At 54.1% G+C, this 27,984-nt stretch overlaps 2 protein-coding genes and 2 pseudogenes across 2 annotated transcripts; 3 read left to right on the forward strand and 1 right to left on the reverse strand.

Annotated features, from left to right (window-relative positions):
* The first annotated feature begins 9 nt into the window (after nucleotides 1-9).
* LOC112208115 (uncharacterized) lies at nucleotides 10-13,865 on the forward strand. Its single transcript, XM_063815925.1, has 3 exons — nucleotides 10-105; nucleotides 1,534-7,202; nucleotides 12,596-13,865. The coding sequence occupies exons 1-2, from the start codon at nucleotides 10-12 to the stop codon at nucleotides 2,836-2,838; spliced, it is 1,401 nt and encodes a 466-aa protein (XP_063671995.1). The 3' UTR covers nucleotides 2,839-7,202; nucleotides 12,596-13,865.
* Nucleotides 2,952-3,562, forward strand: LOC107972046 (putative uncharacterized protein FLJ44672; annotated as a pseudogene).
* On the forward strand, nucleotides 4,420-5,453 carry LOC134810540 (putative uncharacterized protein FLJ44672). The gene is given in 3 exon segments (XM_063815404.1): nucleotides 4,420-4,951; nucleotides 5,115-5,280; nucleotides 5,282-5,453. Coding segments are annotated over 3 exon segments (870 nt in total).
* LOC107975629 (protein capicua homolog) lies at nucleotides 7,581-27,502 on the reverse strand (annotated as a pseudogene).
* Nucleotides 27,503-27,984: the final 482 nt, after the last annotated feature.

A 27,984-nucleotide genomic window follows, 5' to 3' on the forward strand; every position in this document is an offset into this window, starting at 1 on the left:
TCATGCCCCATGGCGACTTTTCCAGGCACAGCTTTTGCCTTTTGCAGCCTGTCCAGGCCCAGAATGTGCTTAACTCGGCATCGCCAGGACAAGCTCATCCTCCTGGTGCGTCTACAGGCCCGTCTCCTGCCTCACAACAACCTCCTTTGGCCCAACTCCTGCTGAGCTGCTGGCAGCCTCTGTAGGCCACAGACTTCTTAAAGTAAAGCTTTCCAGGCCCACCTTCGGCCTCCCGGCAGCCTCAGCAATCAAACTATTCCCTCACTGCAGCCAAGTTTCTCCCTGCCTCACGGCATCCTCCGAAAACTGAGCATTTGCCTCATGGTGGCCTCCCCAGGCCACGAATCTGCCTGCCTCCAAGGCAGCTGCTGCCTCACAATGGTCTCTTTAGGCCGAGCTCATGCTAGAAGATGGACTCTCCAGGCACAGCTCTTGCCTCCTGGCAGCCTCTGCAGGCCCAAATTCTCCAAAAGTTGGCCTCTCCTAACTCAGCTCCTGCCTCATGTCGGCCTACACAGGCCCAGACTCTTACCACACAGTAGACCCTCCAGGCCCACCACTTGCCTGAGCATAGCCTCCTAAGGCCAAGCTCCTGCCTTTCAGCAGCCTCTACAGGCCCAGCTCCTGCCTCGCAATTGCCTTTGTAGGCCAAGATCGTGCCGCGAAGTGGCCTTTCCTAGCCTAACTTTTGCTTTTTGACGCATACTCCAGTCCCAAAACTTCCTCCAGTCAGCCAGTCCAGGCCAAGCTCTTCCTCCCAAAGGCTTCTGCAGGCCAAAATCATTCTGAAGTCACCCTCTGCAGGCCCAGCTCCTGCCTCCAAGTGCTGTGTAGGCCAAGCTAATGCCTCACAGCACACTTTCCAGGCTGAGCATTTCCTTTTGTGCATACTCTCCAAGCCCTGAACTTACTCTAGTTGGCCTCTCCAGGCCAAGCTCTCCCTCCCAGTGGCCTCTACAGGCCAAAATTGTTCTCAAATCAGCCTCTCCAGGGCCAACTCCTAGCTACCGGTGGCTTCTGCACACCAAAATCGACCTCAAGTCAGCCTCTCCACACCCAGCTCTTGCCTCTAAGTGACCTCTGCAGGAGCAAAACTTCAAGTCGGCCTCTCCAGGCCCAGCCTCCTGCTTCCCGAGGGCATGTACAGGCCCAGCCTCTGCCTCACAGCAGACTCTCCACGCCCAGCTCTTCCCTGTCTGTGGCCTCTCCAGTCCAAAGCTGTTCCTGCCTTTAGGCAGCTTGTACAGGCCCAGCTCCTCCGTCACGGTGGTCTCTTTCGGCCCAACTCATGCCTCTTGCAACCTACCCAACTGTCAGTTCCTGCCTCACACTGGCCTGTTGAGGCCCAGCTCATGCCTCTTGTGGCCTCAACGGGCACAGCCCCTGCCTGACGGTGGCCTCTACAGGCCCGGAGTCTACCTCACAGTGGGCTCTCCAGGCCCATCTCTTCCTAACTGTGGCCTCCTGGGGCAATGCTCCTCCCTCTCAGGAGCCTCTGCGGGCCCAGCTCCTGCCTCCCAGTGGCCTCTGTAGGCGAAGCCTGTGCCTCAGGGCAGCCTTTCCAGGCCTAGCATTTGCTGCTTTGCATCCTCTCCAGGCCCTGGACTTCCTCCAGTCGGCCTCTCCAGGCCGAGCTCTTCCTCCCGGCGGCCTCTGCAGGCCCAGACTGTCAAGTCAGCCTGTCCAGAGCCAACTCCTGCCTCCTGGCAGGCTCTGCAGGCCCAAGTCATCCTCAAGTCGGCCTCCCTAGGCCTAACTCCGGCCTCTCGGCGGCCTCTCCAGTTGCAAAAGTTCCTCGAGTCAGCCTCTCCAGGCCCAGCTCCTCCTGTCTCCCAGTGGCCTCTTTCGGCCCAGCCCAGCTCATGCCTCCCGGCGGCCTTTCCAGGCCCCGCTTTTGACTTTCGGCGGCCTCTGCAGGCCCCGAACTTGACGTCCAGTCAGCCTCTCCAGGCTCGGCCTCCTGCCTCCCAAAGGCTTGCACAGGTCCAGCCTCTGCCTCACAGTGGACTCTCCACGAATAGCTCGCTCTCGCCTCACTGCGGCCTCCCGAGTCCAAAGCTCCTGCCTCTCGGCCGCTTCGGCAGGCCCAGCTCCCGCCTGCCAGTGGCCTCTTCAGGCCCATGGGGCTCATTCCTCACAACGGCCTTTCCAGGCCCAGTTTTTCCCTTCCGGCGGCCTCTCCGGGCCCAGAAGCTCCTCAAGTCGGCCTCTCCAGACCCACTTGCAGCCTCCCGGCGTCCTCTCCGGGCCCAGCTCTTCCTCCCGGCTGCGTCTGCAGGCCCGACTCCTGCCTCCCAACAACCTCTTTGGACTCAGCGCCTGCCCAGCTCCTGGTGGCCTTGGTCGGCCCACAGCTTCCTCAAGCCAAGCTCCCCAGGCCCAGCTCAGGCCTCACGGTGGCCTCTCCAGGCTCAGCTCCTGCCCTCCAACGGCGTCTCCAGGCCCCAAACGGCCTCCGGTCGGTGGGCTCCTCCAGGCCCAGCTTGGGCCTCCCGGCGGCCTCTGCAGGCCCAAGTGGTCCTGAAGTCAGCCTCTCCAGGCCCAGCTCCGGCCTCCCAGCAAGCAAGCTCTTTTGGCTCAGCTCCTGCCCAGCTCCCGCCGGCCTTTGTAGACCCTGAACTTTCTCCAGCGAAGCTCCTCAGGCCTACCTCCTGCCTCCCGGTGGCCTGTACAGGCCCAGCTCTGGCTGGAGAACAGCCTCTGCAGGCCCCGCTCTTGCCTCCCAGGGGCGTCTCCAGGCCCAGTTCTTGCCTCACGGCGGCCTCCCGGGACCAAGTCCCTGCCTGCCTCCCGGCAGCCCGCGTGCAGTCCAGCTCCTCCATCACGGTGGCCTGTTGAGGCCCAACTCATGCCTCTGGCACCCTTTGCAGAGGCATGAGCCCCTGCCTCACACTGGCCTCTCTCACGCTGAGAGAAGTCCTCCCTCACACTGGCCTGTTGAGGCCCAGCTCATGCCTCTGTTGGCCTCTCCAGGCCCAGGCCCTGCCTGTTGGCGGCCTCTAGAGGCCCAGCCTCTACCTCAACAGTGGGCCCTCCATGCCCACCTCTTGCCTCGCCGTGGCCTCCTCGGGCCAGGCTCCCGCCTTGGGGTGGCCCCCGCAGGCCCAGCTCCTGCCTCACGGCCCTCCGGAGGCCAAGCTCATGCATCAGGGTGGCCTCTCCTGGCCTGGCGTTTGCTCCTTTGCATGGGCTCCAGGCCCTGCATTTCCTCCAGTCGGCCTCTCCAGGCCCAGCTCTTCCTCCCGGCAGCCTCTGCAGGACCAGACTGTCGTCAAGTAGGCCTGTCCAGGGACAGCTCCTGCCTCCCGGCGGCCTTGTAGGCCCAGACTGTCATCAAGTAGGCCTGTCCAAGGACAGCTCCTGCCTCCTGGCAGCCTCTGTAGGCCCAAGTCGTCCTCAAGTCGGCCTCCCCAGGCCCAGCTCCGGCCTCTCGGCGGCCTCTCCAAGTGCAAAAGTTCCTCGAGTCCGTCTCTCCAGGCCCAGCTCCTCCTGTCTCCCAGTGGCCTCTTTCGGCCCAGCCCAGCTCATGCCTCCCGGCGGCCTTCCCAGGCCCCACTTTTGACTTTCCGCGGCCTCTGCAGGCCCCGAACTTGTCCTCCAGTCAGCCTCTCCAGGCCCGGCCTCCTGCCTGTTGGTAGCCACTAGAGGCCCAGCCTCTACCTCAACAGTGTGCCCTCCAGGCCCACTTCTTGCCTCGCCGTGGCCTCCTCGGGCCAGGCTCCCACCTCGGGGCGGCCTCTGCAGGCCCAGCTCCTGCCTCACAGAGGCCCTCTGGAGGCCAAGCTCATGCGTCGAGGCGGCCTCTCCCGGCCTGGCGTTTGCTCCTTTGCATGGGCTCCAGACCCTGCACTTCCTCCAGTCGGCCTCTCCAGGCCCAGCTCTTCTTCCCAGCAGCCTCTGCAGGACCAGACTGTCGTCAAGTAGGCCTGTCCAGGGACAGCTCCTGCCTCCTGGCAGCATCTGTAGGCCCAGACTGTCATCAAGTAGGCCTGTCCAGGGACAGCTCCTGCCTCTTGGTGGCCTCTGCAGGCCCAAATCGTCCTCCCCAGGCCCAGCTCCGGCCTCTCGGCGGCCTCTCCAGGTGCAAAAGTTCCTCGAGTCAGTCTCTCCAGGCCCAGCTCCTCCTGTTTCCCAGTGGCCTCTTTCGGCCCAGCCCAGTTCATGCCTCCCGGCGGCCTTCCCAGGCCCCGCTTTTGACTTTCCGTGGCCTCTGCAGATTCCGAACTTGACCTCCAGTCGGCCTCTCCAGGCCCGGCCTCCTGCCTTCCGAAGGCCTGCACAGGCCCAGTCTCTGCCTCACAGCGGACTCTCCACGCCCAGCTAGCTCTTGCCTCACTGCAGCCTCCCGAGTCCAAAGCTCCTGCCTCTCGGCCACTTTGGCAGGCCCAGCTCCCACCTGCCAGTGGCCTCTTCAGGCCCATGGGGCTCATTCCTCACAACGGCCTTTCCAGGCCCATTTTTTCCCTTCCGACTGCCTCTCTGGACCCAGAACCTCTGGGCCCACTTGAGGAGATGCAGCCAGGAGGAACAGCTGGGCTTGCAGAAGCTGCCATGTGGGAGGCAGAGGCTGGGCCTCCTGAAGTTGGCCTCTCCAGACCCACTTGCAGCCTCCCGGCATCCTCTCCGGGCTCAGCTTTTCCTCCTGGCTGCGTCTCCAGGCCCGACTCCGGCCTCCAAACAACCTCTTTGGACTCAGCTCCCGCCCAGCTCCCGGCGGCCCTGGTTGGCCCACAACTTCCTGAAGCCAAGCTCCCCAGTCCCAGCTCAGGCCTCACAGTGGCCTCTCCAGGCTCAGCTCCTGCCCTCCGATGGCGTCTCCAGGCCCTGAACAGCCTCCAGTCGGTGGGCTCTTCTATGCCCAGCTTGGGCCTCCCGGCGGCCTCTGCTGGCCCAAATCGTCCTGAAGTTGTCCTCTCCAGGCCCAGCTCCGGCCTCCCGGCGGCCTCTCCAGGCGCAACGCGTCGTCAACGAGGGCCCCTCCAGGGCCAGCTCCTGCCTCTCGTCGGCCTCTAGAGGCCCAGCCTCTGCCTCCCGCATGGCGGCCTCTGTAGGCCCAGACTGCCCTTGAGTCAGGCTCTCCAGGGCCAGCTCCAGCCTCCCGGCAGACTCTGCAGGCCCAAGTCATCCTCAAGTCGGCCTGGAAGTGGGCCTGGAAGAGCTGCACGTTGGCCTCCCCGGGCCCAGCTCCGTCCTCTCGGCGGCCTCTCCAGGTGCAAAACTTCCTCGAGTCAGCCTCTCCAGGTCCAGCTCCTCCTGCCTCCCAGTGGCCTCTTTCAGCCCAGCCCAGCTCGTGGCTGTAGGCAGCCTTCCCAGGCCCTGCTTTTGACTTTTGGCGGCCTCTTCAGGCCCAGAACTTGATCTCCAGTCAGCTTTTGCAGGCCCGGCATCCTGCCTCCCGAAGGCCTGCACGGGCCAGGCCTCGGCCTCACAGCGGACTCTCCACGCCCAGCTAGCTCTCGCCTCACTGTGGCCTCCCCAGTCCAAAGCTCCTGCCTCTCGGCCGCTTCAGCAGGCCCAGCTCCCGCCTGCCAGTGGCCTCTTTAGGCCCAGCTCATTCCTCACAATGGCCTTTCCAGGCCCCGTTTTTCCCTTCTGGCAGCCTCTTGGCCTCTAATTTTTTTATCTTTTGTGTATAAATCCCAAAATATGGAATTTTGGAATATTTCCACCATTATATAAATATTTTGGTAGGTAATTTATTTGGAGTGAGTTTCTGCACCAAGCCCGAATTTTTTATTTTATTTTTCTTATTATTTGGTGTTAAACAGGTTTAATGACAGTCATGGCATCTTTTTGGCACAATAGAAAATATCGCCCATGATCAACGTGTTCTGTTCTGGGGAAGGGGGCAAAGGCAGGGTGAATCACTTTCTTAAAAAGTACAACTCAAGTTGGGAGTGCAGAGGGAATCGGGAGAAAACCCTCCTGCTGCCTGTGTCGAAGTGCAGGAGCCCCCACCCCCATACTCACCTGAGTCCAGCCCCTCTGGAGAAAGAAGGGGTGCATGAACTCCCCCTATTCCACAGGCACCTCCCTGTGGCCCAAGGCCCTCTTCACGCTCCATCTTGTAGCCCCAGCAGGAGCTATTTTCCGAAAAGTGAAAAACTCTGACGGTCCCACACTTCATGGTATGTACAGGGGCTCAGAGGAGGGAAACTGCCCAGCTTTCCCCCGGCACAGCTGCAGGGGTAGGGGGTATATATAAGAGGAGCAGGCCTTGGCCAGGCGTGGTGGCTCACACCTGTAATCGCAGCACTTTGGGAGGTGGAGGCCGGTGGATCACGATTTCAGGAGATCGAAATCAGCCTGGCCAAGATGGTGAAGCCCCGTCTGTTCTAAAAATACAAAAATTAGCTGGACGTGGTAGCGTGCACCTGTAATCCCAGCTACCCGGAAGGCTGAGGCAGGAGAATGGTGTGAACCCGGCAGTAAGAGGTTGCAGTGAGCCAAGATCTCACCACTGCACTCCAGCCTGGGTGACAGAGCAAGACTCCGTCTCAAAAGGAAAAAAAGGCCTTATTCCTTCCCAAACTGAAAGGATTAAATGGCTTTACCCTGGAGAAGATAACCATCCTGCCTTCCATTGCTACCCCCACATAGTGTCCATGTTCTCAGGGGGTACTGTGAGTCCTGGGATCTTCTTTGGGGTCGCCCACCTGCCTGTGGTAGTTATGGAGGGACCCAGGTGTTGAGGCAGGGCTGGGGTGTCCCCTTCCAGCCAGGTTGTCGAGGCCCCAGCTCTGGGGCAGAGGCAGTGGCAGGGCAGCCAGGGTTGCGCCAGAGCCTGAGCAGGGTGAAGTGGGGTCAGGCAGGGCTGGGAGTCAGGGCAGGGGCAGCAGCAGTGGACCCACTATGCACACATCTTTTTCTCCAAGGTTTGTGTGCAGAGCATCCTGCCCATGCTGCCCCAGCAGCTTCAGTTGGCACCTGCCCCAGTCCAGCCCCTGGGACCCATGCAGCGGCTCCCAGCGGCCCTGCACCCACCACCAGCATCCGTTTCACCTGCAGTTGAAGATCCGTGAGGTGCCCAGAAGATCATGCAGTCATCAGTTCCACGGAGCAGCCCGCGAGGCTGAGGCTCCTCCCACTGGACCGCCCCCCAACTGGCACCACTGCTGCCCCTGCCCCTACTCTCAGCCTCACGTGACTCTTGGGCAGAGGCAGTGGTGGGGCAGCCAGGGCAGTGTCAGAGTCTGAGCCAGGTGAGGTGGGGACAGGACCCCCACAGGGCTGGGAGTCAGGGCAGGGGCAGAACAAACCTTGGAGGGGAAGATGTGTGCATAGTGGGCCTGGAGAGTGGCTGTGGCCTAGTGGACAGGAAGAAGCAGTGGGCCTGGAAGAGCTGCACGATCAGGGCCGGCACTGGTCCAGGGCGCGTGCAGTGAAGAGGACAGCGCCTTCTCGGTCTCCGGTTCCCTGAGCCCGTCCTTGGCTTCTCCACCTGTACAGGCAAAGGGGAAGCTGTCCCCATCACACATGGCACACTTGGGGGTGTTGGGCTTTGGGCTGCAGATGGAGCATCTTCTCATCTTGCATTTGGGCATGGTGGGGTCGTCCAGTGCGGGATCCATGTCCGTGGGGTTTCCTCTGCCCCAACCCCCAAAGCCCAGTCAGTTTCTCCTCTTCAGGCTCTGCCCCCTGGGTGGCTCAGCCCAGCTCCTGCCTAGGAAAGCCTTAGTGTTGGGAGGGACCGCGATGACTGAGGGGCCTGGTAGCTCCAGGTCGCCCACACTTTCAGGTCTCTTGCACCAGAAGGTGGAAGGATCCATTGGGAGGAAACAGGTCACCTTGGAAGGCATCCCTGGGCCCCCATCCCCAGGGGTAGGGGCCGTAGGGGGCCCACTCTGCTGCCCTGACCAGACTCCTGGGCTTTGAAGGCTCCTGGGCCCAGTAAGAAGGAGGTGGGTGCCAAGGTTGAGGAGGAAGCATCCGAGTGTGTGTAGGAGGAGGAGGGGGTGGGACCATGGACTTTGCCAAAAACTGCAGATGGATCGGGGGACCCTGGGGGCTCAGGATCCAGCAAGGGGCGGCAGGAGTAAAGGAGGAAGGAATGACAGGTGCAAATACCTTCCCACCAAAGCCCTTGTTGCCCTCTGGCTCCTCCCCAGAGCTGTCACCACTCTCAGTCACCCACTCCTTGAACTTGAGATCAGTGTCAGTGGTGCTAAAGCCATCATCAGCAATGACATCGTCACCCCCTCCTCCTCATGGATGACCATGTGCTCCTCATCACTCACTATGTCATCACTGGCCATGTGCTGGGAATGAGCAGCTCAGGCGGGCAGCAGCAGGGCTGCCCACTGGTCACCTCCCTCACCAGGGGCTGCAAAGTGGCCTGGAGCTTCATACTGAGTAGAAGGCTTTGGGCCAGAGTATGATGCAGTGCCAGACACCACTTGTGTCAGTTCCTGTAGTGCCTGACGGTCTATTTCCCTGCCGTCCAGGCTGTGTACACCCCTGTGGGAGAAGGCTTGGGCCAGGCTGAGCCAGGTTCCCTGACTGTGTGCAGCCGTTCTGCCCCACAGAAGCTGCTCCTTGGTATCCGAGCTCTGGAGTGTCTGGGCTGCAACTGACAGGAGTTCAGAGGGCACCCCAGGGGCAGTGGCAGTGCTCATCTCTGAAATACTCCGCTCCCACGAGCCCTTGTACACTCCTGCTAGCCCCTGGCTTGTGGGCTTGGCCTCTGAGCTGGACTTCTTTCGGTCCTTGTTGCAAGTGGGCCACCTTCACCTGGAAGGCCAGGTTTTGGTACTTCTGCATCTCATTGGGCCCCAGGGTGTACCACCACTCTCTCAGGATCTGGCTGACGGTCCGGTTGTCCTGGTTGGGGTGACCCTGGTGCGCCCTGCCAGGGCCTGGTGCCGCTTGCTGAAGATCATGACCGCCACTCATGGGCCACCGGATGTGGTCCTTGTCCCATTTGTTGGGGCTGCATCCATCCTTCTCAGAAGATGAGTCCTGTTCCTTGTGCAGGGCACTGAGGGACTGGGCCTGACATCATCTGAGTGGTAGAGGCAACTGGGTGTCAGGAGACATGACGGAGAGGAAAGCATCATCGTGGTCATTCTCTGTCTCACTGTCCAGCAGGGACTCCCCTGAGGGGCCCAGGGCTCCTCCTCCATGGTGGGAGGTGGGCCCTTACCAGGTTCCACCACCCCCAAAGTGTGTGGGGTTCTGGGCCCTGGGCTTTCAGGGAAGGTGGCTCCAGGGGGCCACCCAGGGTCAACACTCCCTGTCCCACCTGGTGGATGCTCATGAGCAACAGCTGCCAACTTGGCAGGTTGTTTGCTCTGGTTGGAGGCCACTGAGTGACTGGCAGGTTGCTGGGCCTCGTGTGGCTCCAGGGAGGGGTCAGGAAGGGGATGGAGTACCAGGGGAACACGGCCATAGAGTGAGGTTCCACATTCCTCCACACGAACATGCTGACGCCACGGGAGGCCTCGCTGGACGCAGGCCTGTGGGCTGAGTACTTGGTCCGGGCAGGGGTTTCCTGGCAGGGGCTCACACGTCCTCAGCCCCCTCCTCAGCCAAGGTGTCTTGGGCCCAGAGAAGGGGGTTTGGAGAGGAGCAGAAGGCCAGGCCTTAAGTTTTGTTTTTTGTTTTTGAAATGTAGTTTGACTCTTGTCACCCAGGTTGGAGTGCAGTGGCACAATCTCAGTGGCCTTCATACCTGGCTAATTTTTTGTATTTTTATTAGAGGTGGGGTTTCACCATGTTGGCCAGGATGGTCTTGACCTCCTGACCTCAGGTGATCCACCCACCTCAGCCTCCCAAAATGGGATTACAGGCATGAGCCACCGCTCCCAACTTCATTCATTTTTACTTGAAAAACTCCCTTAAGCATTTTTTTAAGGTAGACCTAGTGGTCCTGGTGGCCGCCGTGACGCATGAGCTTGGCCTCCGGAGGGCCTCGGCGAGGCACGAGCTGGGCATGTGGAGGCAGCCCCGAGGCGGGAGCCTGGCCCGAGGAGGCCATGGCGAGGCAAGAGGTGGGCCTGGAGGGCCCACTGTTGAGGTAGAGGCTGGGCGTCTAGAGGCCGCCAACAGGCAGGGGCTGGACCTGGAGAGGCCACCAGAGGCATGAGCTGGGCCTCAACAGGCCAGCGTGAGGGAGGACCTCTCTCAGCATGAGAGAGGCCAGTGTGAGGCAGGGGCTCACGCCTCTGGACAGGGTGCCAGAGACACGAGTTGGGCCTAAACAGGCCACCGTGAGGGAGGAGCTGGGCCGCTCGCGGGCTGCCGGGAGGCAGGCAGGGACTTGGCCCCAGGAGGCCACCGTGGGGCGAGAGTTGGGCCTGGAGAGGCCCCTGGGAGGCAAGAGCGGGGCCTGCAGAGGCTGTTCTCCAGCCAGAGCTGGGCCCGTACAGGCCACTGGGAGGCAGGAGGTAGGCCTGAAGAGCTTGGCTGGAGAAAGTTTGGGGCCTCCAAAGGCCAGCGGGAGCTGGGCAGGAGCTGAGCCAAAACAGGTTGCTTGCTGGGAGGCAGGAGCTGGGCCGGGAGACACAGCCAGGAGGAACAGCTGGGCCTGGAGAGGCCGCCAGGCGGGAGGCAGAGGCTGGGCCTCTAGAGGCCGATGGGAGGCAGGAGCTGACCCTGGAGGGGCCCTCATTGAGGACGCATTGCACCTGGAGAGGCCACCGGGAGGCCGGAGCTGGGCCTGGAGAGACCGACTTCAGGACGACTTGGGTCTGCAGAGGCCGCTGGGAGGCCCAAGCTGGGCCTGGAGGAGCCCACCGACTGGAGGCCGTTTGGGGCCTGGAGACGCCATCGGAGGGCAGGAGCTGAGCCTGGAGAGGCTACTGTGAGGCCTGAGCTGGGCCTGGGGAGCTTGGCTTGAGGAAGCTGTGGGCCTACCAAGGCCTCCAGGAGCTGGGCAGGAGCTGAGTCCAAAGAGGTTGTTGGGAGGCAGCAGTCGGGTCTGGAGACGCAGCTGGGAGGAACAGCTGGGCCCGGAGAGGCTGAATGGAGTAAATTCAGGGCCTGGAGAGGATGGGGCCCCACTCCTCTGACTGTGGCAGAGGAGCCTCTGTCTCCCTCCTGGCTGCCTCTCCAGGCCCAACTCTTCCTCCCGGCTATGTCTCCAGGCCCAAATCCTGCCTCACAACCAACGACCTCTTTTGGCTCAGCTCCTTCCAGCCTTTGTAGGGCCAAAACTTTCTCCAGTCAAGCTCTTTAGGCCCACCTCCTGCCTCGTGGTGGCCTGCACAGACCCAGCTCTGGCTTGAGAAGAGCCTCTGCAGGCCCCACTCCTGCCTCCCAGGGGACTGTCCAGGCCCAGCTCTCGCCTCACGGTGCCTTCCCAGGGCCCAGTTCCTGCCTGCCTCCCGGCAGCCCCGACAGGCCGAGCTCCTCCCTCACGGTGGCCTCTTTAGGTCCAACTCATGCTTCTTGCATCCCGCCCTGATGTCAGCTCATGCCTCACACTGGCCTCTCTAGGCCGAGGTCCTCCCTTACACTGGCCTGTTGAGGCCCAGATCATGCCTCTCGGGGCCTCTGTAGGCCCAGCTCCTGCCTGTCGGCGGCCTCTACAGGCCCAGCCTCTACCTCATGGTGGGCACCTCCAGGCCCAGCTCCTGCCCAGCTCCTGGCGGCCTTTGTAGGCCAAAAACTTCAAGCAAAGCTCTCGAGGCCCAGCTCGGGCCTCACTGTGGCCTCTCCAGGCTTGGCTCCTGCCCTCTGGTGGCATCTCCAGGCCCCAGACTTTCTCCAGTTAGCTTCTCGAGGCCCAGCTTGGGACTCCCGGCGGCCTCTGCAGGCTCAAATCGTCCTGAAGTCCTCTCCATTTCCAGCTCCGGCCTCCCCACGGCCTCTCCAGGCACAGCACATCCTCCAAGTGGCCCCTTCAGGGCCATCTCCTGCCTCCCATTGGTCTCTACAGGCCCAGCCTCTGCCTCCCTCATGGCTGCCTCTCCAGGCCCAGCTCTTCCTCCCAGGTCCATCTACAGGCCCAACTCCTGCCTCACAACACACCTCTTTTGACTCAGCTCCTGTCCAGCTGTCCTAAGCCTTTGTAGGCCCAAAACTTTCTCCCGCCAAGCTATTTAGGCCCACCTTCTGCCTCGCGGTGGCCTGTACAGACCCAGCTGTGGCTTGAGAACAGCCTCTGCAGGCCCTGCTCTTGCCTCTGAGGGGCCTCTCCAGCTCCAGCTCTCACCTCACTGTGGCTTCCCGGGACCTAGTTCCTGCCTGCCTCCCGGCAGCCTCGACAGGCCCAGCTCCTCCCTCAGAGTGGCCTGTTCAGGCCCAACTTATGCCTCTGGCCACCTTCCCAGAGGTGTGAGCTCCTGCCTCACGCTGGCCTCTGTAGGCCGAGGTCCTCCCTTATGCTGGCCTGTCGAGGCCCAGCTCATGCCTCTCCTGGCCTCTCCAGGGCCAGGCCCTGCCTGTTGGTGGCGTCTAGAGGCCCAGCCTCTACCTCGCAGTGGGCCCTCCTGGCCCACCTCCTTCTTCACCGTGGCCTACTCAGGGCAAGCCTCCTGCCTTTCGGCAGCCTCTGCAGACCCAGCTCCTGCCTCCCAGTGGCCTCCATACGCCAAGCTCATGCCTCACAGCAGCCTTTCCAGGCCTAGCGTTTGCTCCTTTGCATCCTCTCCAGGTCCTGAACTTCCTCTAGTCGGCATCTCCAGGCCCAGCTTTTCCTTCCAGCAGCCCCTGCAGGCACAAGTCGTCCTCAAGTCGCCCACCCCGGGCCCAGCTCTTGCCTCTTGGCGGCCGCTCCAGGTGCACAACTTCATCAAGTCGGCCTCTCCAAGCTCAGCTTCTCCTGCCTCCCAATGGCCTCTTTAGGCCTAGCCCAGCTCATGCCTCTCGGCAGCCTTCCCAGGCCCAGCTTTTGACTTTTGTCTGCCTCATCACGCCCAGAACTGGACTTCCTGTCGGCCTCTCCTGGCCCAGCCTCCTGCATCCTGAAGGCCCATACAGACCCTGCCTCCGCCTCACAGCTGACTCTCCACACTGAGCTCTTGCCTCACTGTGACCTTCCCAGTCCAAATTCTTGCGTTTCAGCAAGTTTGACAGGACCAGCTCCTGCCTTCAAATGGCCTCTTTAGGCTTACCTCATTCCTCTCAACAGCCTCTCGAGGTCGAGTTTTTTCATTTTTGCAGCTTCTGTAGGCCCAGAACTTTCTCAAGTCTGCCTCTCCAGGTCCAGTTGCTGTCTCCAGGCATCCACTTCTTCCCCTTTTCTTCCTACATTTTGTGTCTAAAGGTTCAGCTTTTGCCTCACAACATCCTCTTTGGATTAGCTCCTGTGCAGCTCCTCGCCTTTGTAGACTCAAATCTTTCTCAAGTTGAGTCCTCCGGTTCCACTGCCTTCCTGGTGGCTCCCTGAACAGGCCCAGCTTTTGCCTGACAATTGCTTCTCCAGGCTGCCTCAACAGACCCAGCTCTTGCCTCACGCTGGCCTCTCTAAGCCCAGCTGCTGCCTCTCACTGTCCTCACCTGGCTCATCTCTTTCCTCACATCTGCCTCCCAAGTCCCAGTTCCTGTCTCACAGTTGTCTCAGTTATACCAGCTCCTTTCTCATGATGGCCTCTTCTGGCCCATCTTCGGCCTCATAGTGGCCAGTCGAACCCATGATGGCCTCTTCTGGCCCATCTTTGGCCTCATAGTGGCCACTGGAACCCATCATCTGCCTCATCATGGCCTCTTCTGGCTTTGCTTTTGCTTCGCAGTCACCTTTTCCAGATCCCGCTTTTTAGTCTTTAATGGTCAACAGCATCAAGGAGCCTAAAGCTTCCCTGGACTCTTATTTGTTGGTAACTTCACTGCACAGCAGAGTGCCTTAGCAAAACACCTGTCTCTTCTTTTAACCTTGACAGTGGATTTCTGACAAATTTATAATAAATTCTGCCTGCGTGGTTTCATAGTGATGTTTGTTTTATTTAGTGTCTCATAGTTTTTCTTGTCTTCTTTGGGTGGGAGTCAGAATGAGCCTCTGCTTGGGCCCTTTTTCTTTGCTCTGGACATGGTAGCTTCTCACTTCATGTTTTCTATATTTATATTTTTTTACAGTTATCTTTTTTTGTTTTGTTAGGGTCTTGCTCTGTCACCCAGGCTGGAGTGTAGTCGTGTGATCATGGCTCACTGCAGCCTTGGCCGTTTGGCCTGAAGTGATTCTCCCAACTCAGCCTCTTGAGTAGCTGATGCTACAGGCACATGCCACAATGCCTGGCTAATTTCTAATTTTTTCTGAGAAGTTGGTTCTCACTTTGTTGCCCAGGCTGTTCCCAGACTTTTGGACACAAGCAATCGTTTTGCCTGAGCCTCCCAAAGTGCTGTGATCACAAGCACGAGCCACCATGCCTGGCCTGCTATTTGCTTGTCATGAACTATTAAGAATTTACTTTTTCATTAATATACTATTTCTATATAGATTTATGTATATATAGATATTTTACATTTTTCATGGATACCAATTTTTTCCCTTTTTTTGAGGCAAGGTATGACTTTGTCATTAAGGATGGAGTGCGGTGGTATGACCCCGGCTCACTGCAACATCTTCTTTCTTGGCTTAAGTTATCCTCCCATCTCAGCCTCCTGAGTAACTTTGACCCCAGGTACAAGCCGCCATGCCCAGGTAATTTTTATATTTCTTGTAGAGAGGGGGTCTCACCATGTTTCCAAGGCTGGTTTCAAACTCCAAGTCTCAAGTGATCCTTCCCCCTCAGCCTCTTGCAGTGCTGGGATTACAGGTGGGAGCCACCACACCTGGCCTACCATTTTCTTTTCGTGGATCATTAGGAATTTACTTTATACCAGCACGGTGACTCATGCCTGTAATCCCAGCACTTTAGGAGGATGAGGTGGGTGGATTACGAGGTCAGGAGTTCAAGACCAGCCTGGCCAAGATGGTGAAACCCCGTCTCTACCAAAAATATGAAAATTAGGCTGGTGTGGTGGCAGGCGCCTGTAGTCCTAGCTACTCCAGAGGGTGAGGCAGGAGAATTGCTTGAACATGGGAGGCAGAGGTGGCAGTGAGCTGAGATCATGCCACTGTACTCCAGCCTGGGTGACAGAGTGAGACTCTATCTCAAAAGAAAAAAAAAGAATTTATTTTTTTATTAGTATAATGTAAATACATAAATGTGTGTATATATTCATATGTGAATATATGTGTGTATGTATCTTCACAGTATACACACACACACACACACACACACACACATATACATTGTGAAAGATATATTTGAATACCTAGAAATTGATAAGCTTCTTCCAGGTTTTGAAACCACCCTTAGCACAAACACGAAAGAAGTACAAACTATCATTATTAATGACCATGGACCAAGATGACCATGAGTCAATAGTACTTTGTACCTCAACCACCTTCCAGCAGAGCATCTCAAAGGGCTGGATATATCTGAACATCACATGCTTTCACACAGACTAGGATGGTTTGTAATTATTATTTCTATTAAAAACTCAGTGTGATCCTTGTCAGGGTGAAATCATACTATTTCTCAAATCATAGAGATACTGAATAACAGCGTTGGTCAAGAAATAGGTATTGCATTTGGTTTGTCATGACAAGCTCCTGGCCTAGGCAGATGGAATATAGCAGAAATGTGTGTGTGTGTGTGTGTGTGTGAACATTCTTGCGCACAGATGTGGGGGTGGAAGTGGGGGGATTGAATTTGATAAAACCAGCAGGGGGCAGGCTGCTGGAAAGGGGGAAATTGTTTTGGCAGCAGCTGTGTATCTCTAGAACCAGGAAATGCTTGTAATCCACATTTTTGTCTCCTGGAAAATAAAGATTATAAGGGCCAGGCGCGGTGGCATATGCCTGTAATCCTAGCACTTTGGGAGGCCAAGGCAGGTGGATCACGAGATCAGGAGATTGAGACTATCCTGGCTAACATGGTGAAACCCAGTCTCTATTAAAAATACAAAAATTGGCCGGGCGCGGTGGCTCACGCCTGTAATCCCGGCACTTTGGGAGGCAGAGGCGGGTGGATCACGAGGTCAGGAGATCGAGACCATCCTGGCTAACACGGTGAAACCCTGTTTCTACTAAACATACAAAAAATTAGCTGGGCGTGGTGGCGGGTGCCTTTAGTCCCAGCTACTCGGGAGGCTGAGGCAGGAGAGTGGCGTGAACCTGGGAGGCAGAGCTTGCAGTGAGCCAAGATTGCACCACTGCACTCCAGCCTGGGCGATGGAGCGAGACTCTGCCTCAAAAAAAAAAAAAAAAAAAAATTAGCCGGGCTTGGTGTCAGGTGCCTGTAGTCCCAGCTACTCAGGAGGCTGAGGCAGGAGAATGGCCTGAACCTGGGAGGTGAAGGTTGCAGTGAGCCGAGATGATGCCACTGCACTCCAGCCTGGGTGACAGAGCGAGACTCCATCTCAAAAATAAAACAAAATAAAAAAATAAATAAAGATTATAATTCCTGCCTTGATATGTGGACTAGGTGATCTGCTATATGCAAAATATCTGGTATATAATAGGTGCTGAATTAATACTACTTTCTGTACCTCATTCTTAATCATTGCTTAATTTTAAAAAGTTTAGAGTGACTACTGCTTTTGTAAAAAATATTTTTAATTATTATATAAAATCTAAGTCCTGTAGAAAAGTACAAAGCAGGCCGTGTGCTATAGCTCACACCTGTAATCCCAGCACTTTGGGAAGGCAGGGTAGAAGGATTGCTCAAGGCCAGGAGTATGAGACCAGCATGAGGAACATAGCAAGATCCCATCTCTATAAAAAATTGAAAACCAGTTATAGTAATGTACACCTGTAGTCCCAGCTACTTGGGAGGCTGAGGCAGGTGGGTCACTAGAACCCAGGGGTTTGAGATTGCAACCTGGGTAACAGAGTGAGACCCTGTCAGAGAGGGAGAGCGAGAGAGAGAAGAGAAAGCAAAACAAGAAAAGTACAAAGAAGCAAGTAATAAATCATGAAATTTTCAACCACCAAAAAATAACTTAACATTACGTGATATGACCAGGCCTGATAGCTCATGCCTGGCTGAGGCATGAGAATCGCTTAAGTCTCGGAGGCAGAGGTTGCAGTGAGCCAAGATTACACCATTCCACTCCAGCCTGGGCAACAGAGAGAGACTCTGTGTCGAAAAAAAAAAAAAAGTGATAATTCACACCTCTTTTTGTGCAAATAGGTAGTTAAGTAAGTAGATGTATTAATGGATTAAAAATAACTTTGCCTGGTGCAGTGGCTCACGCCTGTAATCCCAGCACTTTCAGACGCTGAATTGGGCAGATCACGAGGTCAGGAGATCGAGACAATCCTGGCCAACATGGTGAAACCCTGTTTCTACTAAAAATAGAAAAATTAGCTGGGCATGGTGGCGGGTGCCTGTAATCCCGGCTACTTGGAAGGGTGAGGCAGGAGAATCACTTGAACCTGGGAGGAGGCGTAGGTTGCAGTGAGCCAAAATTGCACCACTGCACTCCAGCCTGGCAACAGAGAGACACTGTCTCAAAAAAAAAAAAACTTTACATATTTTATATGTGTTTTAGTTCAAATATATATAATATTTATTTTGCTTGATACAACAGAAGCTGAAGAAACTAAAGTAAGGTGGGAGAATTTCTGAACTTCAGATAAAAGTCTACATGAAGGTCATATCTTTTTATTCAACATTCATTAAAATTATAAAAAAAGATACAAAAGTATCATGATTCTTTTTAACCTGCAGTTTCTATTTTCACCTACAGCTGCTATATTTTTGGAATTGATGCATGTTTGAGAGTTTCTGTTTAATGCGTTTATACTTGAATAACTATTCTATTATTATTATTATTAGTTGAGACAGAGTCTTGCTCTGTCACCCAGGCTGGAGTGCAGTGGTGCTCACTGCAACTTCTGCCTCCCGGGTTCAAGTGATTCTCCTGCCTCAGCCTCCTGAGTAGCTGGGATTATAGATGCACGCTACTATGCCCAGCTGATTTTTGTATTTTTAGTAGAGACAGAATTTCACCATTTTGGCCAGGCTGGTCTCGAACTCCTGACCTCAAGTGATCCACCCTCCTTGGCCTCCCAAAGTGCTGGGATTACAGGCGTGAGCCACCACAACTGGCCTGGGAGAATATTCTTGATTCATTTTCCTTTTCTTTGTTCTTCCTTTAAGTTCTGACTTTATTGTCATCTAGCTCTAGCTGGGGTTATGGGAAGCTCTGAGGCTGGCTGGAGGTTCTTCTCACATGTACTTATGTTTTCCTGCCCAAAGGCCAGTGGAGTACTTTCTTTATCATTGAAGCTCAGTAGCTTAGCCAGGGTTGGCTCGAGGCCAGTCATTCCTTACTAGATTTTCCAGACCTCAGCTCACACATCACCTTGGCAGAGAAATCCTCCCTCATCCTGTGGAGAGGGAGGATTCATTGCCTCATTCTGCCTGGTTCTCTCAAAGCAGATATCACACTCAAAAATCAGCTTGCTATTTACTGAATTGCTTGCCTACATATCCTCCTCCCAAACTCACACCAAATCAGAACAAAGGCTCCCTGCAGCAGGAGTCCCATCTTAGTCATTCTCAGAACCTAATATAGTACTTGGCACATAGTAGGAGCACACTAAATGTCATTAGAATGAATAAGTATCAAGGGCCCGGGTGCAGTGGCTCATGCCTGTAATCCCAGGACATTGGGAGGCCGAGGCAGGTGGATCACCTTGGGTTAGGAGTTCCAGACCAGACTGGCCAACATGGTGAAACCTCATCTCTGCTAAAAATACACAAATTACCTGGGCATGGTTGTACACACCTGTAATCCCAGCTACACGGGAGCCTGAGGCAGGAGAACCACTTGAATCTGGGAGGCGGAGGTTGCAGTGAGCCAAGATTGTGCCACCACACTCCAGCCTGGGTGACAGAGTGAGACTGCATCTCAAAAAATAAATAAAAAGAACAAAAAAAGAATAAATAAGTATCAAGGAAGGGAGATTTTGTGATTTGCCACCTTTACATGGAAATCCTGCTTAACATTGACATTTTCTATTTGATGGTATTTGTATAATAAGAAACTGAAACTGAGCTAATTAAAAGAGAATGAGGCTGGGCACGGTGATTCATGCCTCTAATCCCAGCACTTTGGGAGGCTGAAGGGGCAGGATCATTTGAGAGTAACATTTTGAGACCAGCCTGGGCAACATACAGAGATCCCTGTCTCTGCAAAAATAACATTTAAAAAAATGAACCAGGTGTGCCAGGTGCAGGGTTCATGCCTGTAATCTCAGCACTTTGGGAGGTTAAGGCAGGTGGATCACCTGAAGTCAGGAGTTCAAGACCAGTCTGGCCAGCATGGTGAAACCCCATCCCTACTAAAAATACAAAAATTAGCCAGTGTGGTGGCGAATGCCTGTAGTCCCAGCTACTTGGGAGGCTGAGACAGGAGAATTGCTTGAACCTGGGAGGCAGATTTGTAGTGAGCTGAGATCAGGCCATTACACTCCAGCCTGGGTAGCAAGAGTAAACTTCATCAGATGTGGTGGCACATGCCTGTAGTCCTAGCTCCTCGGGAGGCTGAGGGGAGAGAATCTCTTCAGCCTAGGAGATAGAGGCTGCAATGAGCCATGATTGAACCACTGCACTCCAGCTTGAGGGTCAGAGCTAGACCTTATAGCTAAAAACAAAACAAAAAAACCAGGCGCAGTGGCTCATGCCTGTAATTCCAGGACTTTGGGAGGCCGAGGCAGGTGGATCACCTGAGGTCAGGAGTTCAAGTCCAGCTTGGCCAACATGATGAAACACTGTCTCTACTAAAAAATACAAAAATTAGCCGGGCATGGTGGCAGGTGCCTGTAATCCCAGCTAATCAGGAGGCTGAGGCACAAGAATTGCTTGAACCCGGGAGGTGGAGGTTACAGTGAGCAGAGATCACGCCACTGCACTCCATCCTGGGTGACAGAGCAAGACTCAAAGAAAACAAAGCAAAACAAAACAAAAACACTAAAAAGAACATTCTAGCTGCTTGTCAAGAGACTGGACATAGATGGGCAATAAAGGGAGCAGGACATCTGGTGAGGAGCTGCCACGTCAACATCTTTTGATTACTCCAGGCCACATTTTGAGCAGGGCCTCTGCTAGAATGTGGCCCAGCTTCACATGCCTCAATTCTGACACTCAGTGCCGGTAGAGGCCCTGTGATGTCACACTGTGGAGGCTTCTTGGGAAAGTGCTGGCTCTTCAAAATCAACATCTTGGTTCATTCCTTTGATGCTGGAGACAATGACTTGTCTCTCCTCATATGTCTGATCAAGACAGTTAAAAACACAGTGGAATGTCTCTTTGTCCAGGAGCTTGGGCTGCTCTGGAGTTTGCACAAACACAAATAACCATCACAGGCTGTCAGGCCATGTGTCTTGGTTATGACCGTTCGGCAGTGGACGTCTACGTAGTGGAACATCCCAAACACTTCTTTAAAAAAAAAAAAAAGAGAGAGACAGAGAGAGACAGGGTCTCACTATGTTGCCCAGGCTGGTCTCGAACTCCTGGCCTCAAGAGATCCTCCTGCCTCAGCCTCCCCAAGTGCTGGGATTACAGGTGTGAGCCACTGAGCCTGGCCCTTTGTTGTTGTTTTTAGACAGGGTCTTGCTTTGTCATGCAGGCTGGAGTGCAGTGGCATGATTACAGCTCACTGCAGCTTCAAATTCCTGGGCTCAAGTGATCCTCCTCCCTCAGCCTCCTGAGAAGCTGGGACCACAGGCATGCACCACCAACCACATCTAGCTAAGTAAAAAAAAAATTTTTTTTCTACAGACAAGGTCTCGCTATATTGACCAGGCTGGTCTTGAACTCCTGATCTAAAGCCATCCTCCTACCTCCATCTCCCTCCCACCTTGAACACCTCTTTCCCCAGGTTTGAAAATAAAATCTACTCTTTGAGAAGGAGAAAGAAATGAGTAAGACAGAAAACCAAGAAGCCAACCAGTCTTGCCTGGATAAACACTACATCCCTTAAATTGGTTTTCCTTCAATGATACAGTGATTAAGGGTTTTTTTTTTTTTTAAGTTCCTACTTGGCATGTGAATAGTTTCTTCCTCAGTAAATTTGAATCTCAAGTGTCTATTCTGTGATTGAATGAAGCAAATCTTTTACACATGGGAAACCATTATTAAATGATTTTGTTATAGAAAGGGGTGGATGGGGGCTGGGCATGGTGGCTCACGCCTGTATTCCTAGCACTTTGGGAGGCTGAGGCGGGTGGATCACCTGAGGTCAGGGGTTCGAAACCAGCCTGGCCAACATGGTGAAACCCCATCTCTACTAAAAATACAAAATTAGCCGGGTGTGGTGGTGCATGCCTGTAATCCCAGCTACTTGGGAAGCTGAGACAGGAGAATTGCTTGCACCTGGGAGGCAGAGGTTGCAGTGAGCTGAGATTGCGCCATTGCACTCCAGCGTGGGTAACAGGAGTGAAACTCCATCTCAAAAAAAAAAAAAAAGGGTGGATGGGATGGGGGCAAGGCAGGGGCGGATGTCACTGTGTCTCTGTCCCTGTGCTCCCCACCCACCTTCTCTGTCCCTGCTCCCATGATGCCTGTCAAGGGGCACAGTGTGCTGAAGGAGGGGTTACCAGGTGGCATATCCAGAAGGCATAATACTCGGCTTCATGGAGTCCACTTACTTTGATCTAATTTGTTTACTCATAAAGTTCATTAAATGTTCACATCAACAGCTTCTGAATATCTAAGCCAATTAAACATGGCGATGTTACTCGATTCTTAAAACAAGCTGGAGACCGGGCACAGTGGCTCACACCTGTAATCCTAACACTTTGGGAGGCTGAGGCAGGTGGATCACCTGAGGTCAGGAGTTCGAGACCAACCTGGCCAACATGGTGAAACCCCTGTCTTTACTAAAAAAAATACAAAAAAATTAGCCGGGCATGGTGGTCGGCACCTGTAATCCCAGCTACTTGGGAGGCTGAGGCAGGAGAATGGCAGGAACCCTGGAGTCGGAGGTTGCAGTGAGCCAAGATCGCACCACCGCACTCCAGCCTGGGCAATAGAGCAAGACTCCATCTCCGAAAATAACAAAACAGAAACAAAATAAGCTGGAGAAGGGTTTGTTTTAGCTTCATTTTGGAAATGTGAAGACAGGGAGTGAGAGGGAGTGAGTTGTCCAAATTCAGGCAGCAAGCTAAAGACCATGTGGTCCCTGGCCCTTTGCAGCCAGAGTGTGTGGGCCAACTGTGTGGTGGTATGCACTCCCCCTCCATCTGCCGGCACTACCATGTGCCGTATCTGGCCTTGTCACCTGGAGACCTGGAAGTCTTTGGTTTTCCCTGACCTTTGCCACCAGATCTGCTTACTTGCAAGTCCTGTTGGTTGTAACCTTCCCAGCCTTTCCCCGTCTTCCTCCTTTTTATCTTGTTTCATTGTTTTGTTTTCATTGTTTCAACCCAGTTATAATCATATCTGGCCAAGATTCCTCCAATAGTTCCTAGTTGGAGTCCTCCAAACTCTCTTTTTTAAACAAAGATGACTGAACAGGTAGCTCATGTCTGTAATCCAAGCACTTTGGGAGGCTGAGGCAGGAGGATCACTTTAGGCCAAGAGTTCAAGACCAACGGGCAACAGAATGAGGCCTCATCTCTACAAAAAAATTTAAAATTAGCTGGGTGAAGGAAATAATGTATACAGTGGTCCATTTCCAAGACAAAGTGGCTTAAATCAGGTTAGGCCAGCAAACTACAAAAGAAACAGTACATACTAGGTTTCTGCTTGGACACTCAATGCCTGCTTGTCACCACCCCCACCTTTTTAGTTGCCCCCACCTGAACCAAAGAAGTTTAGTCTAAGATGAAAGTTTACTAGCCCACAAAATAGCTGGTTTTGTCTGTTCTTATCAGCCTGCCTAGCTACTTGGGTCATAAGTCAAATACTTGAAGAGGCTCTAAGCTAACTAGGATTGCAATGCATTGTGGGCTGCAACAAAATGCAGCAGGACAACTGTAGGAAGTAGAAAAGTTCCTCTTCAAAGCTCATCTTGGTTTAAACATAAAATAATAGACACCAGGAATAATAGCTCCTTACTCTAAAGCCTCCTATCAACTATTAGTTCTTACACTTTAGCCCACTGAGTTGCTTGGCTTACTCAGGCATGTCTGCACAGGCCCAGGCAAGTCTTAGCTCATAGTTTATGTCCCTTCCTTATTTGGAAATGTTATTACTTCCTTAAGCCTTTCATAAGCAACTTCCTCTCTTTCTTTGTTCTTCCCTGCACTTACCTATTTAGGGAAGTTTTAGGCTATTAGCAAATCGGGTATCAGTTTAAGATTGTGAGGTTCAACTCCAGCCAGTGGATGCAGGATACAGCAGTAAGGACGACCCAAATGCATAAGGGTAAATAGATCTGCTTTTCCTTTGCTCAGGTGTGCTCTTGCCATTGTTCCATCTGTGATTGAGCACCCTTTCCGCAGAAAGTAAAGATTGCCTTGCTGAGAGATCTTTTGTCTTCATGCTGACTTTTCTTCATGGCACCAATTATCTATTTCTAACAATTCTGGTATTTCTAACAACCCTAAAGAAAACACCTGCAGCCCCTACCCAACAACCAATAGGCAACATCCAGGAAGATTGTGACCCCATAGTACTCAGCCTATGAGGAACCAGGGGAGGTACATGCAGACGAAGGGATACATTGCTTGTTGAAACTGTGCTATGTGTGCCTGGTGCCAGACACCCGATCCTGCAAGACTATCATTAAAAGTCTCACTTTCTCTGTGCTCTGGGTCTCTGAGTCCATTCTTTGGGTTTGGACGGGTGCATTTGTTTCTCACACTGGGTGTGGTGGTGCATGCGTGTAATCTCAGCTACTCAGGAGGCTGAGGCAGGCAGATGGCTGGAGCCCAGGAATCTGAGGCAGCAGTGAGCTATGATCGTGCTGTGGTGTGATCTCTGCTCACTGCAACCTCCGCCTCTCAGGCTCAAGCGATACTCCTGCCTCAGCCTCATGAGTAGCTGGGATTACAAGCACCCACCGCCATACCCCACTAATTTTTGTATTTTTAGTAGAGACCGGATTTAACTATGTTGGTTAGGCTGGTTTCAAACTCCTGACCTCAAATAATCTGCCTGCCTCAGCATCCCCAAGTACTGGGATTACAGGCATGAGCCACTGTGCCTAGCCTCAAAAAACATTTTTTAATTAAAAAAAATATAGTCTCAGCCAGGTGTGGTGGCTCACACCTTTAATCCCAGCACTTTGGGAGGCCGGATCACCTGAGGTCAGGAGTTCGAGACCAGCCTGGGCAACATGGTAAAACCCTGTCTCTACTAAAAATACAAAAATTAGCCAGGCATGGTGGCAGGCATCTGTAATCCCAGCTACTCAGGAGGCTGAGGCAGGAGAATCACTTGAACCCAGGAGACAGAGGTTGCAGTGAGCCGAAATCATGCCACTGCACTCCAGCCTGGGTGACAGAGCAGGACTCTGTCTCAAAAAAACAAATAAAAAATTAAAATAAATAAAATGTTTAAATTATTTTAGACAAAGAACTAAGAATAGGATGGCAGGGGTGTGAGAAGTCATGGGCTTCAGGGTTCCTGAATGTACCTGAGCTCTGAGACTAAGTTTAGGTTGGCAGCCAGGGTCTTGTTTATGCCTGTCTTAAATTATTTTCAGGGTCCCAGCATTGAGGTTCACAGAGCTTGGAGGGAGAGGACCCCAGTCGAGACACATCACAGGGGCCTTGGGATGGCAGTGTGCAGCGGAGTCTCTGCACACTTTAGGATTTAAGCCTAGGTCTAGCCTGCTACAGAGCACAGGGGAGCCCCCTCTGTTTCACCTTGAGGCAAGAAGAAGGGAACACCCTAGCCCTTGATTACACTGATAAAACGGAGGAAGTGGGTTGGGAAATATTCCATTCATTATATTCTGGGAAAGAACAGAGCCTCCACATCAAATTGAGTGGTGATTTATTAAAGGGAAGCCAAGGCCAGGCACGGTGGCTCATGCCTGTAATCCCAGGACTTTGGGAGGCCGAGGTGGGTGGATCATCTGAGGTCAGGAGCTCAAGACCAGTCTGGTCAACATGGTGAAACCCCATCTCTACTAAAAATACAAAAAATGGGCCCAGCGCGGTGGCTAGCACCTGTAATCCCAGCACCTTTGGGAGGCTGAGGTGGGTGGATTGCCTGAGGTCAGGAGTTCGAGACCAGCCTGGCTAACATGGTGAAACCCTGTCTTTACTGAAAATGCAAAAATTAGCTGGGTGTGGTGGTGGGCGCCTGTAATCCCAGCTACTCGGCAGGCTGAGGTAGAAGAATTGCTTGAAAGCAGGAGATGGATGTTGCAGTGAGCCAATATTGGACCACTGCACTCTAGTCTGGGCAACAGAGCAAGACTCCATCTCAAAAAAAAAAAAAAATTAGCTGGACATGGTGGCAGGCACCTGTAATCCCAGCTACTCGGGTGCCTAAGGCAGGAGAATCGCTTGAACCCATGACATGGAGGTTGCAGTGAGCCACAGCACCATTGCACTTGAGTCTGGACAACAAGAGTGAAACTCCACCTCAAAAAAAAAAAAAAAAAAAATTAAAATAAGTACCAGGAAGCCACGTGGATGGGTGGAGAGGGAATACTAGCATCAGATGGGCTTTGGTGCTAATTGAAGCTCTACCTTTTACAGTAATTGGGCAAGTCACTCAACCCTCTCAGATTGACTTTTCTATGTAAAGTAGCTATTCCTGTGGATGGCTTAAGGGGAGTGGAAGCAAAGGTCATCAGAGTTGATGTATGACTCAACTCAGAGTTGAGGATGAAAAGTGGGGATAATACACACCTGCCTGTACCCTGGTACAGATCACAAGATGTTTATTTATTTGTGGAGACAGGGTCTCACTCTGTTGCCCAGGCTGGAGTGCAGTGGCACAATCATGGCTCACTACAGCCTTGAACTCCCGGCCTCAAGCAATCCTCCCGCCTTGATCTACAGGGATTTACAGGCATGAGTTACTGTGCCTGGCCAGATCTCATGAAGTTTAAATATGACATAGCATCTGGCAGGTAGACTTGCTCAGTGGAGGCCTCTTTTTTGCCTGGTGGGTCAGCAGGTCCTGTCTGTACAAATGATGTTTACTGGTCCACTCCTCCAGGTTTATAAAAATGAGCATTTTCTCTGTACTGACAATAATGAAATAAGGAAACTGAGGCTTGGAGAGGCAATATAGCCCGGCCCAAAATCACATGGGTAATAAGTCAGAGAACTAGAATTCAAACTCCAAGTCTACCTCCTGGACCCAAGCTCTTAACTTCTGTGCTATGAACTAATACCACATGGAGAATTTTGATTATTTTCTTAGCATTTACCACCATATGACTTAATATGTATTATACTTATTTATCTTGGGATGTCACTTCTGGGATTAGGTTTCAAAAAGGACTGTGAAACTGCCTCTCATTTTCTTTTTCTGTCTCTTCCTCTTTCCCCTCCCTAGCCCTGGGGTAAGCCAGCTGCTTCTTATGAAGAGGTGCAAGTAGACAAGAACTGATGTCTCCAGCACACAGCCAGAGAGGACCTGAGGCCTGCCAGCAGCCGTCGAAGTGAGTTTCAAAGAGGATTCTGAAGCCTTGAGAGAGCTGCAGCCCTGGCTGACACCCTGATTGTATCCTCGTGAGACCCTGAGCCAGAGGACACAGCTAACCTCACCCAGATTCCTAGCCCATGGAAACTGTGAGGAAAAAAAAGTTTATTGTTTATAAAGCTGCTGAATTTGGGGCGATTTTTATCCAACAATAGATAACGAATACAAGGATATTGCTTATTACTCAACATCACTATATAAAGCCCCTGAAAAAATGGAAGCTGCAACCAGGGAAACACTGAAAATCTCCAAGAACACTGTGTTTCTTCTTAAAGACAGTGAGAAAAGCACATACATCTGTTTTCCTTTTAGTTTTGGCCACCAGGAAGCTCAGAGCCAAATTTATGATGCAATTTTCAAAATTGTGTAAGTCCCTATGGCCTGCTTATCTGTGTTCTTATTCCTGGCCTTTCATTTTATTCTGACTTTTCATTTTCTTCGTCCTGATTATATTAGCTTATCTTTATATTTTTCTGTATTCTACGATTTACGACAAGCCACCTCAAATTCAGCTTACAGAGAAGCAAGGCATCCTTGCACCGCTCCCCGAAGTCCCTCCCCGCGCTGGCCCGCCTGGCCCCGTCCCTCCCGGCCCCGCCCCTCTCTCCCCGGGCCCCAAGCCTCGCGGGCGCCGTGGAGCGCTGCCTCAGTTTCCGCCGCCGATCGGGCCTCCCAGGGTAGTTGCGCTCTCTGTCCACTCCCTCGGCGCCCGCGCGCGCCTTCCCCGCCCCGCCCGCCTCCCTCCTCCCTCCTCCCTCCTGTCGGGGCGGTTGGGCCGCGCGCCTGTCGGGGCGGGGCCCGGAGCAGGCGACCGAGCCAGTGGGGCGGCGGCGGCGGCGGGGGCGGGGGCGGAGGGAGGCAGTCGGCGGCGCACGTCTTGCTGAGTGTAGGTGCCGCCGTTGGGAGAAGGTGACCTGATACGCAGTGTTCGCTGCCGCCGGGATCCTGCTCTCCATCTACGCCTACCACGTGGAGCTGGAGAAGGAGCGGGACGCCGAGCACCGGGCCCTCTGCGACCTGGGACCCTGGGTGAAGCGCTCCGCTGCGCTTGGCTCCAGATAGCCGGCGTGGGGGTGTGGGCCGGGAGCTGCCAAGCGGGGCGAGGGCAGAGGCTGGGGCTGGGGAGCGCGCGGTGGGAGCTCGGGCCTGGAGGCGGAGGGGACCGGGCCGCGGGGGAACTGACTGGGTCGGGGCTGGGCCTGAGGCGGCGGTCGGGCGCTCCTGCCCGGGGGCAATCCGAGCCCAGGTAGCGGGGAGGAGGTGGCAGGGCCGCGAGGTCGCCGGGGAAGAATGAGGTGGCCGAGTGCAGCCCGGAGGCTGGGGCAGATGGGGAGCGGTCGGGCGCGCTGGGGCTGGGCTGGGCAGGAGCGCGAGGGGGCTGCGGAGTGTGGGTCCCGGCCGGCTTGACAGGTTTCCTCGTTCTCGGGAGGCGGGCCGG

This window comes from Pan troglodytes, chromosome 6 (assembly GCF_028858775.2).
Source record: "Pan troglodytes isolate AG18354 chromosome 6, NHGRI_mPanTro3-v2.0_pri, whole genome shotgun sequence".
Classification (NCBI taxonomy): domain Eukaryota; kingdom Metazoa; phylum Chordata; class Mammalia; order Primates; family Hominidae; genus Pan; species Pan troglodytes.